This window comes from Pipistrellus kuhlii, unplaced genomic scaffold (genome assembly GCF_014108245.1).
Source record: "Pipistrellus kuhlii isolate mPipKuh1 unplaced genomic scaffold, mPipKuh1.p scaffold_m20_p_3, whole genome shotgun sequence".
NCBI lineage: Eukaryota > Metazoa > Chordata > Mammalia > Chiroptera > Vespertilionidae > Pipistrellus > Pipistrellus kuhlii.
Genome location: NW_023425529.1, coordinates 78,328,273 through 78,342,330, shown reverse-complemented (window position 1 = coordinate 78,342,330; position 14,058 = coordinate 78,328,273). Strand labels below are relative to the sequence as shown.

General features: G+C 42.9%; 1 protein-coding gene across 2 annotated transcripts in view; it reads left to right on the top strand.

Annotated features, from left to right (window-relative positions):
- Window positions 1-8,953: 8,953 nt before the first annotated feature.
- UBE2N (ubiquitin conjugating enzyme E2 N) overlaps window positions 8,954-14,058 on the top strand; it is a 46,091-nt gene continuing 40,986 nt past the window's right edge. The window contains exon 1 of one of the 2 annotated variants that reach the window (XR_004991539.2): window positions 8,954-9,171. Coding sequence is in view for 1 of the 2 variants with exons in the window: in XM_036458685.2 (XP_036314578.1) it covers window positions 9,142-9,171 (30 nt within the window). In the remaining variant the exon portion in view is untranslated. The remainder of the gene's footprint in view (window positions 9,172-14,058) is intronic. The other variant, XM_036458685.2, reaches the window with a different exon arrangement.

Sequence of the window (14,058 nt, the reverse complement as noted above, 5' to 3'; positions counted from 1 at the left end):
CATCACCTTAATACCAAAACCAGATAAGAGCAACTCAATGAAAGAGAAATAAAGGCCAATATCCCTCATGAACTTAGATGCCAAAATCCTCAACAAAATTTTAACAAGTCGGCCGAAACCGGTTTTGCTCAATGGATAGAGTGTCGGCTTGGGGACTGAAAGGTCCCGGGTTTGATTCCAGTCAAGGGCATGTTACCTTGGTTGAGGGCATATCCCCAGTGGGGGGTGTGCAAGTAGCTGATCAATGACTCTCTCTCATCAATGTTTCTAACTCTCTATCTCTCTCCCTTCCTCTCTGTACAAAATCAATAAAATATATTTTAAAAAAAAATTCTAACAAATCGGCTCTAGCAGAACATCAGAAAGATCATACACCATGACCAAGTAGGATTTATTCCAGGAATACAAGGATGGTACAATATCCGCAAATCAATAAACGTGATACATCACATAAACAAATTGAAAGATAAAAATCATATAGTCATATCAATTGATGCAGAAAAAGCATTTGATAAAATCCAACACCCTTTCCTGATAAAAACTCTTAACAAGGTGGGAGTACAAGGATCATACCTCAACATAATAAAAGCTATATATGATAAACCCACAGCCAACATCATACTCAATGGGCAAAAATTAAAACCATTCCCTCCAAGAGAGGGATGCCTACTATCGCCACTCCTGTTTGACATAGTATTGGAAGTACTAACCATTACAATTAGACAAGAAGAGGAAATAAAAGGCATCCAAATTGGAAAAGAAGTAGTAAAGTTATCCTTTTTTGCAGATGACATGATATTGTACATAAAGAACCCAAAAGACTCCATTAAAAAACTAATTGACTTAATAAATGAATTTGGCAATGTAGCAGGATACAAAATTAACGCCAAGAAATTGATGGCTTTTCTATACACTAACAGTGAACTTACAGAAACAGAGACTAAAAAAGCAATCCCATTTACCATCACACAAAAAAAATTAAGATACCTAGGAATAAACTTAACTAAGGAAGTAAAGGACCTATATGCGGAAAGCTACATGACACTGAAAAAAGAGATAGAGGAAGATGTAAACAGATGGAAGAACATACCATGTTCATGGATTGGTAGAATCAACATCATCAAAATGTCCATACTTCCTAAAGCAATCTATAGGTTCTATGCATTCCCCATTAAAATACCAATGACATATTTCACTGACCTAGAAAGAACTCTCCAAAAGTTCATTTGGAACAAAAAAGACCCCGAATAGCCACAGCAATCCTGAGAAAGAAGAGTAAAGTAGGAGGGATCTCAATACCAGTCTTCAAGCTGTATTACAAAGCCACTGTTCTCAAAACAGCCTGGTACTGGCACAAGAATAGACACATAAACCAATGAAATAGAATTGAGAACTCAAATATCAACCCAAATCACTATGCTCAATTAATATTTGACAAAGGAGGCACGAATATACAATGGAGTCAAGACAGTCTCTTCAATAAATGGTGTTAGGAAAATTGGACAGATACATGCAAAAGAATGAAACTAGATCACCAACTTATATCATACACAAAAATAAACTCAAAATGGATTCAGGACTTAAACATAAGTCGGGAAACCATAAAAATACTAGAGGCATCCACAGGCAGCAAAATCTCAGACATATGCCAAAAGAACTTCTTCACTGATACTGCCCCTAGGGCAGGGGTCCTCAAACTTTTTAAAGTGGGGGCCAGATCACGGTCCCTCAGAGAGCTGGAGGGCCGGACTATATGAACTACTAATTCCTACTGTAACACCTCGGCTGCGCTCACTGCCCAAAAAACCTGGCGGGCTGGATCAGACTCCTCTGCGGGCCACATGTGGCCCGTGGGTCGTAGTTTGAAGACCCCTGCAGGGCAATGGAAGCTAAAGAGAAAATAAACAAATGGGACTACATCAAAATAAAAAGCTTTTTTATAGCAAAAGAAACCATCAACAAAACAACAAGAAAGCCCACGGTGTGGGAGAACATATTTGCAAATGTTATGACTGATAAAGGTTTAATCTCCAACATCTATAGACAGCTTATACAACTAAATAAAAGGAAGATGAATGATCCAATTAAAAAAAGGGCAATGGACCTAAGTAGAATATTTTCAAAAGAAGACAGAAGGAAGGCCAAGAGGCACATGAAAACATGCTCAAAGTCACTAATTATCTGAGAGATGCAAATAAAACAACAATGCGGTACCATATCACACCTGTCAGAATGGCCAACATCAACAAATCAACAAATGACAATTGTTGGCGAGATTGTGGAGACCCAGTAATCCAACTCCTAGGATTATATCCCAAGAAAGTAGAAACACCAATCAGAAAGGATATATGCACCCCTATGTTCATAGCAGCACAGTCTACAATAGCTAGGATTAGGAACAGCCTAGGTGCCCGTCAGCAGATGATTGGATCCAAAAACCATGGTACATCTACACAATGGAATACTATACTGCCATAAAAAAGAAGGAATTCTCATCATTTCCAGCAACCTGGATGGAATTGGAGAATATCATGTTGAGTGAAATAAGCCAGTCAATGAAAGAGAAACACCACATGACCTCACTCATTTATGGATAATAAAGAACATTATAAACTGATGAATCAAAAGATAGATATAGAGACAGTAAAGCAACAAGCAGACTGTCAAATTACAGCAGGGAGGGTAGGGAGATCTGGGGGAGATAAGAGATCAACCAAAGGACTTGTATACATGCATATAAGTACAACCACTGGACACAAAACTTTGGGGAGGGAGGGTTTGTATGGGGGGGCAATAAAAAATAAATAAAAATCTGGTTTCCTAGGAAATTATACCTAGTTCTATCAATATTATAAATAATAGCCATGCTAAGTGCTATGTCATCTTCTATACACATATAATTGAAACTTCACAACTATCACCATAAAGTACATTTTATAAGAAAACCAAGGACAGGCAAAATTTGAAATCTGGGTAGGGGCTCCAAACCATTCTCTCTTTAAAAATTAGTTCAGAGAAAGGAAGGGGGAGAGAGAGCGAGAGATAAAAATACTAATGATGAGTGAGAATCATCCATGGGCTGCTTCCTGCACAGCCCCAATTGGGGATAGAACCTGAAACCTGGGCATGTAGCCTGACTGGGAATTGAACTGTGACAGGTTCACTGCTCAACCACTGAGAAACACTGGCCAAGCAAACCCCTCATTTTTTTTTGTTTTTGTTTTATGGTTGTTTTTAATCCTTACCTGAGGATATTTTTCCATTGATTTTTATGGTGAGTGGAAGAAAGAGGGAAAGACAGAGAGAAACATCGATGAAAGAGAAACACATTGATTGCTTGCCTCCTGCACAAGCCTAGACCAGGGCCCAGGCCTGGGAGGAGCCTGCAACCAAAGTACATGCCCTTGATTAGAATCTAACCTATGACCTTTTGGTCCACAGACTGATGCTCCATCCACTGAGCCAAACTGGCTAGGGCAGCAAATCTCTTATTCTTAATCTGCATGATACTTACCATTCCAATAGAGAATAGCCAAAAGAAGGCAGGTGACAATATTTTTTGTTTATATAGTTTGTTCTTATTTATTAAAAAATTTTCATTCAAATATCAGGATCCATTAAAATTACCCATGATGTTTATGCACACTAACAATAGTGTGGTGATTGTGTGGGATGGGGTGGGGTGAACAGACAATACAGTGCAGAGATAATGTGTTGTAGAATTGTGCACCTGAAACCTGTATAAACAGTGTCACTTCAAAAAAATCAATTAAAAAAATTACCCATGATATTTAAATGCACATACCAGGTCTCAGCACTGACCTAAAGAATTAGACTCTCTGGTGGGTAAGTGGGGGGAGGGAGGGGAAAGTCAGCATCTGGGAGACTGAGGCCCAGAGGGAAACAGAGGCAGTGGTGGTCAGGGAAAATGGCTTTTCTAACAGGGGCATGGGTGCCAGGTACAGCACAGAGAGCTGGGCCAAGCTTACTGAGAGCCTGGGAAATCAGACACTGCCTGGGATTACGTTTTTCTCTCTCTGTATATATAAAAACTCATGGCCTGGGCATAAAATTCATGCACAGGTAGGGTCCCTAGGCCTGCTGGTGATAAGGACCGATTGGGGCCTTCTTTCTCCTTCCTTCATTCCGTGTTGCCCCCCTGGTGGTCAGGGCATGTCACAGCAAGTGGTTGAACTCCTGAGGGGATAATTTGCATATTAGCCTTTATTATGAGTCCCTTGGTACATGTATTTAACCATGGGTACACATAGGTGTCTGTTGATGTACATGTGGTCTTGCCACTCTACTTTCAAGAAGTGGAGTCTATGTCCCCTATTATTATTATTATTTTTTTTTTCAGTTACTTAGCATTTTCTCATATCAATAATACCTCCACATGTCCAATGTATTTTTTTTTTCTTTTTAGTTTTGATTTTTGTTGTTGTTGTTGGTAATCCTTACCTGAGGGTATTTTTCCGTTGATTTTTTTTTTTTTTTTTTTTTTTTTTTTTTAGAGAGAGTGGAAAGGAGGGGGAGAGACACACACAGAGAGAAGGCAGACATTGATTGGCTGCCCCCTATATGTGCCCTGAGGTACCTGTCCTTGACTAGAATTGAACCTGAGACCCTTCAGCCCTCGGCCAAGGCTCTATTCACTGAGCCAAATTGGTAGAGCCATGCCCCCTACCTTTGAATTGGGTGAGCTTTTGTAACTTAACCAGTAGATTGTGATGGGAATGATGCTATGTGACTTCCAAGGCTAAGCCAAAAAGATGATTCAGCTTCTGACTCTAGTTTTGCTAGTTAGAACAATCACTCTTGGAATCTAGCCAGCATGCAGTGAGGAAGCCCAAGCTGCCTCAAGGAGAGACCTACTTGGAGAGAAATTAACAGCCAGAACCAACTTGCCTGCTATATGAACTATGGTGGAAATGGATCTATCCCCAGTTATGCTGCCCACGCTAACGTAGCATGGAGTAGAGATGTGCCCTCCTGCCATGTTCTGCCCAAATTTGAAGATTCAAGAGCTAAATAAATGCTTGCTGTTATTTTAAGCACTACGTGGGCTGTTTGTTAGGCAATAATACACTTCTAATCCAATAGTCATTCTGCCTTTCTTCCTGTATGGATGAATTCTCCTGGGCTCTCTCTAAATATTCTGATAGTGTTAGGGGCAGAAATAGAATAGTGGGGACTAGCAATCATTATAAGAAATATTAATCATGCTCTGTTAACCATGATTGCTCTGTTCTAATTAGAGAAAGCACATTCTAGCCTGGCTGAGTTGTATGCCCTTGGACATGGGAGTTAAGGAATACAGTCCATTCTCCTCTGAGAACTGCCTATTATCATGGAAAGATTAACCACCTTATTACCTAAACCACATGTGTCAAACACAAGGCCTGCGGGCCAAATCCGTCCCGCCAGGCCTTGCAATGTGGCCCGCACCGCACTGTCATCACTGCACTCCGCTGCGTTTCCATCACAATGACAGTTTATGACTGTTCAGTAAACTATTCGTCCCTCGATTTAGGCTGGATTTTAGATTTTGGCCCCTTCTCTGATTGAGTTCGACACCCCTAACCTAAACAATGGAGTCATGAGATGCCCCAGCCCACATTGCCAGTAACCTACAATGATTATACCCATTCTTATTCCTTTTTTTTTTTAAAGACCATTAACCTATATTTTATTTTATTATTTTTAAAATATATTTTATTGATTTTGTACAGAGAGGAAGGGAGAGAGACAGAGAGCCAGAAACATCGATGAGAGAAAGTCATCGATCAGCTGCCTCTTGCACACCCCCTACTGGGGATATGCCCGCAACCAAGGAACAGGCCCTTGATCGGAATTGAACCCGGAACCTTTCAGTCCCCAAGCCGACGCTCTATCCATTGAGCCAAACCGGTCTCGGCCCATTCTTATTCCTTTTGCCTACTTCCCCATGTCATCCGTAGCCAAAAAGGGGCCACGTGCTAACCTGACTAGCTCAGGGAAGGCCTGTGTGGCAACCTTGCAAACTCAGAGACCTAAAGTAACCACAAAGGATGGCCTGAAATTAAAAACTTTTAAACTAAAAAGCAGTTATGGCTGGTATCTTTCCTGACAAAGTTCAATCTTTTTCTTAACTGAGCCTGTCTATTGTATTTTTGCATCTACAATAACATATCATTGGAATGTCAAAGTACTTTTTTCCCAGACCCCTCAAAACAGAGGCACTAGCTACCACAAATCCCCTCAATGTTATTGAGTTAATTGTTGGCTGTTAACTATTCTGCACCCACTTGTGAGAAATGCTCAGTTGTCTGAATTAAAATAATGTACTTGGTGACAGAAGTATGGGGAAAATGAGACCTTTAATACGTGCTCAAGAAGTGGTGTTTCTCAGGTTGTATACTAGGCACACACGGGTAGCGGATAATAGGCTATTTAATCCCTAAGGTGCAAGAGTCCCTCCTCCGTTTCCTCATTGGCTGAGTAATATAGGGTTAACAGTTTCCTGATAAGTTGCCTCAACAGTTTCCTCATAAGTTTTTGTCTCTTACTGGGATATTTTTTTAAAAATGGGAGGAGGGGCAGGGGGTGTTCCACCATGCTGCTGGCTCACGTACACAGTTCTTTGTTCTTATATCCTCTTCCCTCCTCCTCACATTCTGTTTGCCCTGGAGAAATTCAGTAACCATTTCCATTAAAAGTTTACTGTGCTGAAGATGGATCACAGAGGCCCACTTTCTACACCACCTAAGTAAAAGAAATATGTCTATCATTTTACTTTTTTATCTAACCCCAGGGGTTTTCCGGCTTTGCTTTCTCCTGCCTCCCTAGTCTATCACCAATGGATCTCGTGTAACACATTTACGTCTCCTCTTTGGATTGTAATGTATAAAGCAAAGTGCAAAACTGCCCTTCTCCAGAGTATTATCTCAATCTGTTGAGATTCTGCTTCTGGGCAATTATCACCAGTTTGGCTCAAATAAACTCACAAAAACTCTTCACAGGTATGAATGTTTCTTACGTTAACAAATCTTTGTCTTTCTACCCAATATAAGGAGCTGGCTTCTGGGGGGAGGGGAGGGTGCAGCACAGATTTCCCACAATGCCAGCATTATTGGAATAAATGTTCATACATGATTCATCCCTGTCTTTGCTTAATTGGCTCAAGTAGTGACAGGCAGCCTGGACCCAATTGTTGTCTGGTTTAAAAAGTATCCTTATCTTGAGAGGGCAGGGCGGGGCGAGGATGAGCTCCCGACTCCGCCCCGCAGGGCGGAGTTATCCCTAGCCCTCACCCAACCAATCAGGGTTAGCCGAGGCAGTGACATCGCCACCGACCAGAGTAAAACCCCTGGACTGGGCGAAATTCGCTCTCTCTTCCGCCATGCTGCCGGTGTGAGTGGAGGAGCCCATGCTAGCATGGAACAGGCTCTTTTGTTTATTGCATCGGACTCGGCTCCCTGGTGGTCCTTGGGGATCACGAAGTCTGGGCGTAACACCCCAACCATAAAATTATTTTCGTTGCTACTTCATAACTGTACTTTTGCTACTGTTAATGAATCGTAATGTAAATATCTGTGTTTTTTACATTATGGGTCTGCTAGCAGGGTCGCCTAAGACCATTGGAAAACATTTATATTTACATTATGATTCATTAACAGTAGCAAAATTACAGTTACAAAGTAGCAATGAAAATAATTTTATGGTTGGGGGTTACCACAACATAAGGAACTGTATTAAAGGGTCGCGCGGCATTAGAAAGGTTGAGAACCATTGAGTTAGACTCTTACCTCATCCTTTGGTACTCCCACTTCTCCTTTGGGAAGCTTTCTCTGATTTCTCTAGTAATTAATACCTCTCGTTGCTCAAATAGCACCTTGGAAGAACCTCTCTTATAGCCCTTAACACATTGGGTTGTAATTAATTTTTTACCAGTGTTTCTTCTCCACTGGACTTTAAGTTCCTGGAAGGCAGGGTCAGAGTCTTTATATCCTCATCTTCTAACCTAGTACCTGGCACATCTTCATTCACTATATCTATACTACTACGCTAGGAAACACTGATGGTAAGCAATTAAGGGGTCCAAGTTTTGCAGGCTTCCCCTGGGACAAAACAGCTCCACTTTCTCCTGCAAAATTTGGAAAATGTTCGTTAACGTGTCGGCCTAATTTGTGAGGAGGGGACTACACCTTCTTAAGACTGCTCTGTAAAAGCCCATCACATAGCATTCAATCATCAGGATGTCACAAAATGCTTACCCAACAACCCCAATTTTCGGACACCGTCACTAGATCTAATCCTCCTTTGTGGCCCCTGCCCGCTATGGGTAAGTCATTTAAGCGATTACTCTGGGCTCTCCAGTCCTCTCCTTGGTCTTTCCTCCAGTAACTCTGCGTTTCAACCCCTAGGTCCAGGGGTTCAGGGCCATTCTAGGCCCAGGGGTTCAGGGCCATTCTTCCTTGCTCCCAACTCTCTCCAAACCCTTCTGTTTTAGCCTTCCCCAGACTAAAGGGTGTGTCAAAGATGCCTGATTTTTGCGAACTTTAGGTATCAAAACTCTCTGGCTAGGGTTTTCCTGGGTAACTTGCGAGCCATTAGAAGATTTGCTGCCAAATTTTGGTCCTCCCACTCTATGAGAAAGAAGCCTGCCTTTCAACGACACCGAGGTCGTTCTCTGCAGCGCCAGCCTCGGCCGCGCTCAGTGCAGGAACGTTGAATGGACAAACGAAGGAACGAATGAATGGGCTACGTCGGCGGCTGGGCCTCTGTTGCGTCACCGCGGGCGCGGGCGTGGCCGCGGAGCGCACCGCCCACTCCTCCCCTGTCGCAGGGAAGGTTCCGCCTGGAGCCCCGAAGCTCCCGCCGCCCTGCGCGCCTCCCCCGCCCCCCAAATCCCTGCCCCGTCGCGTTGCGTCACTTCCGCCACCTCAGGGCCGGGGCTGGGGCGGGGAGCGCGGGGGAGGGCCCGGGTCTGAGGGAACCCCACCCGCATCCGCGTTCGAGCTGGGACTACATTTCCCGAGGGGCCAAGGCGGCGGCGGGCGCGGCAACGTCCCCCCGGAAGTGGAGCCCGGGACTTCCACTCGTGCGTGAGGCGAGCGGAGCCGGAGACTAGACCGGAGGCCGAACTTGGGATTTGACAAGATGGCCGGGCTGCCCCGCAGGATTATCAAGGTAACCGCCCGGGCCGGCCTCCGGCTCCCTGCTCTGCTCTCGCCTGCTCGGCCGCCCAGGCGGCGTAGTTGCTCGCTCCCGCCGGCCCGCGCTGGGAGGCCGGAGGCAGGCGAAGAGGGTCTGGCCGGGCGGCGAGCGAAGTCTGCGCTGGGGAGGGGGCGCGGGGAGACTTCCGGCCGCGGCGGGGCAGCCGGGCGGCGAACACCCGGGGCTTCCAGGCGGCCCCCCTGAGAGCCGGGAAGGCCTGGCCCACGCCCGGCGGAGGGTGGGGTGGCGGGGTTCTGGGCCCGGGCGCGGGCCTCCGCGGGCTTTCAGACCACCCCCGGCGGAGGCCGCGGGCGGGCGGGAATCGCGGCGGGGCCCGGACTCTGGGCGGGGGTTGTGGCCCGACACGGTTCCCCGATCCTGGATTCCCCCTTCTCAGCCCGGGCCGGAGCTCAGGGCCGCAGCAGCCGCAGGTCCAGAATGAATGAACCGGGAGGGGGAGGCCGGGCCGGGCCGGGCCCTGCACCCAGGAGGGCCGCGCGTCCCGCCGCCGTTGGCACATGTTCGCACCCGGCACCCCGGGTCTGGGGACTTGGGGGCTCCGCGTCCGGCTGCCCTCGCTCCCACGATCTCTCCCTTCAATGCGTTTCCGCTCGTTGTCTCCGCGAAGGGATTTTACTTCGGTTTGCACACTTAGACCTGTTTTTGTTCAGAGGAAATAGTTTAATAGGGGGCTGGGGGGGGGGCCCTCAATCTTTTGCCTTTCGATTTTGTACACGTTTAATTAATTATTAGAGCGTTCTTCTGCTCTTTGTTAATGGCATAACTTTGAGAAGTACATATTGAACCCTGTAAAATGCGGAATCTTGGTTTTGTAAATTCTTTACATAGAAGTCCTCAACTGTGAAATGTTACTTGAACTCAAAACACCTTGCATTTTTTTTTGTCACTTTTAATGAAGGAAGTAAGTTGAATCTGTCTTGTTTAATATTAGGTGAGGCAAAAGTAGGTTTACCATTGTAAGAGAAGCACTTTATTCTTGTATTATTTTCATGAAATACTGTGTTTTCCTTAGGAATACCTACTTTTGCCCCCACCCTGTATGTAAGTTAACGTGATTAAATTGAAGCATCACTTTGCTTGATAAAACCAGGAGAATGTGTTGGTTTCAAGTTTGGGGGAGAAAACTATGTGGAAGAAAGACCTGTTGAAGGATGATGTGTTGGGTAGTGCTTCGTGTAGTTTCAGTTAAATATGTGTGGGTGTCTCTGATCTAAAAGGTGCTTGATTTAGAGAAACAGGACATTTTATGAGATAGGAATTATAATAATATGGACCTTCATAATGAGAAATTTGTTGTACTGTATTACAGATTTATCTTGGAATTTGTCCAAGGAAGTTTAATTGCTCTATGCATTGCGAGGGCCTTACAGTGTGGTTTTAGTTATAATGCAATCACACGGCTCCAATGGTCATGTTAATTGAGGATTCAGTTGAAAATGAGGGGTGGAAGGAGGATAGAGCTATACATCAGATATTCTCGAATTATTATTTACTAATCAGGTTATTGATTAGGTGTATAATATAATTTGACATTCAAGATAATTCTTCAAAATACATAATGAATTAAAGTCTTAACATATTTTTCCATTTTTGCTTGATTTTTAAAAATATATATTTTATTGATTTTATACAGAGAGGAAGGGAGAGAGATAGAGAGTTAGAAACATCGATGAGAGAGAGTCATCGATCAGCTGCCTCTTGCACACCCCCTACTGGGGATATGCCCGCAACCAAGGTACATGCCCTTGACCAGAATCGAACCCGGGACCCTTCGGTCCCCAAGCCGACGCTCTATCCATTGAGCCAAACCGGTCCCGGCTGATTCTTAAGATACTGTGCAATAACATGAAAGCCTTGGATGGAAAAATAAATTCTGTCTAACTTTGTTTAAAGTGATAATGACTTAAGGTAATAAGTTCAATTTTTCATAATTCAATTCACTTGGCACACAATAATTTTGTTTACACTAGGCATTTATATTTTACTATTTAAACCAATACAGCGATAATGCATAATTTTAATTTTACAGTATTTTGTTGGTATCATCTCTTTAATGAACGTGGTGCTGTGATTTGGGTTTTATCTTATAAAACTTAGGTGGTTCTTACTTTATGCCATTTGTAGCTTTCTCCAATCCATAGGAAGGATTACAAGATTATGCTGTGTGTGTGTGTTTTTAGTGCCCATGCTTATATAATGTAGGTTTTTCCATAATCAATGAAATGTCTATTTTTAAATATCAGAATTTTATTTTATTTTATTATTTTATTTTTACTGATTTTTTACAGAGGAAGGGAGAGTTAGAAACATCGACCAGCTGCCTCTTGCACACCCCCTACTGGGGATGTGCCCGCAACCAAGATACATTCCCTTGACCGGAATCGAACCTGGGACCTTTCAGTCCGCAGACGAACGCTCTACAGCTGAGCCAAACCGGTTTCGGATAAATATCAGAATTTAAAAAAAAAAGTTTGCTGCTTCTCTCACACTCACAGCACAAATTTCTTTGTGGATTTTAGTGGTGGTGGTGGTGGTGGTGGTATGGGTAACTCTACTGTCCTGAATGATAGGAACATACTGTCCTTCGTTGGACAACTGTAATATGATGCTGTCTATCTCAAAATGGTCGTCATTTACATTTGCAAAATTCTCTAACCATTTGATACCTGCAGAAATCTTGGTATGTAGACAATACAGTTTGTAGTCTAAAAACCCATTGAAGTCTCTTTTGGCAAGAGGAAGAATTTGAATATTGATTCAGTATGACCTTCCTCAGTGTCTTGTTATTATGAAATGAAATAATGTACTAATATGTAAGAGTATCTTGAGATCTGTAACTAACTATACAAATATAATTACTATTCACCCAGTTGGATTTCCGTTTCCAATCCAGTAGCAAATCCTGTAGGCTCCACTTTCAAAATATATCCTGAATCAGACTCATTTCATCATCGTTCTGAAACCATTGTTCAGTTCCATCATTTGTTGCTTGGCCTACTATATCAGTCTCCTTTCGGCTTAAAAGGTGATTTTTAAAAATATAGATCATGTCACTCCCCTGTCCAGAACTTTACAAAGGTTCTCCATCCATTACATTTAGAATAAAATCTTGATTACCCCCTTCTGCCCCCATGCACTCCCCTCTCCCCCCAATACCTACGGGGTTCTTTATGTCACTGGGATCTGCCTACCTCTGAGAATTTCTCTGCACTTCTCTGTGTTACTTCACTTCAGCCACACTGTTGCTTTGCTGTATCCTATGCACTGGAACCTTGTTTATTACAGTCACAGGGCTTTCCTCCTGTTTATTGCATTGCTTATTGTTCAGTTCTTGACTCACATGACTTATCTTCTGAAAGGTTTACCTTAAGATTCCTAAAACACAGTTTTCCTCTCCCCTCCCCATAGTTTCTCTTCATTCTCATATTTGCCTCCTCTTGGTTCTTAGTCAACACTCAACCACTGAGCCATACTGGCGAGGCAGCACTGATATATTGATTGGATGAATGGATGTGCTTCAGTCTCTTTGGAAGAAAGTTTTAGGAAAGTTATTCTATATCATAATTTGACAGTGTTACTACTTAGTAGATTCTATCTGAACCAATCACTGAGCTAAAAATTAGTCTCTTTTTCCACCCATAATCATTAAAAAACAAAACAAACCAATTTTTAATTTTGTTGCCTAGGAAATGTTTTAATTGAAAGGTTCTGAAAGGTACATTGGAAGATTTAAAGTTCTAAAAGGTACATAGAGGAAGATTTAAGACACTCCTCTGTCCTTCAGCATTCCAGTTATCCTCCCCAGACAACCACTATTTTCTTTTTTTTTTTTTTATAAGTTTTTATTGTTCATATTATTACAAATGTTCCTTTCCCCCCCCCCCCCACCATTGCTCTCCTCCACCAGGTTCCCACCCCACCCTCTGCCCTTTCCCCTCTCCCCATTGTCCTCATCCATAGGTGCACAGTTTATGTTCAGTCTCTTCCCACGTCCCTCTCTCCCCTTTTCCCCAAGAATCGTCAGTTCACTCCCCTTCCATACCTCTGATTCTATTATATTCAATAGTTAATATTGTTCATCAGATTTTTTTAATTTCCTTGGTTTTTAGATTCACTTGTTGATAGTTATGTATTTGTTGTTCATAATTTTTATCTTTATTTACTTTCTCTTCTGAAAGAACCCCCTTCAGCAATTCATATAATTCTGGTTTGGCAGTGATGAACTCCTTTAGCTTTTTTTTATTAGTGAAGCTCTTTATCTGGCCTTCCATTCTGAGTGATAGCTTTGCTGGGTAGATTATTTTTGGCTGTAGGTTCTTGCTATTCATCACCTTGAATATTTCTTGCCATTCCCTTCTGGCCTGCATGGTTTCTGTTGAGAAATCAGCTGACAGTCGTATAGGTGCTCCTTTATAGATTACTACCTTCTTTGCTCTTGCTTCTTTTAATATTCTCTCTTTGTCTTTTGCTCTTGGAATTTTAATAATGATGTGTCTCGGTGTGGTCCTCTTTGGATTCCTTTTGTTTGGGGTTCTATGCGCTTCCTGGACTTGTAAGTCTAGTTCTTTCACCAGGTGGGGGAAGTTTTCTGTCACTATTTCTTTCAGTATGTTTTCGATATCTTGCTCTCTCTCATCTTCTGGGACCCCCATAATTCTGATGTTGGTTCGCTTGAAGTTGTCCCAGAGGTTTCTTACATCATCTTCAATTTTCTGGATTCTCTTGCCTTCTAGCTTCTGTGGAGGAGTGTCTTCTGGCTCTTTATGTTTCAAATCTTTGACTTGATTCTTGTGATCTTCCCTTCTGTTTTTAGGACTCTGTAAAATATTTTTCATTTCA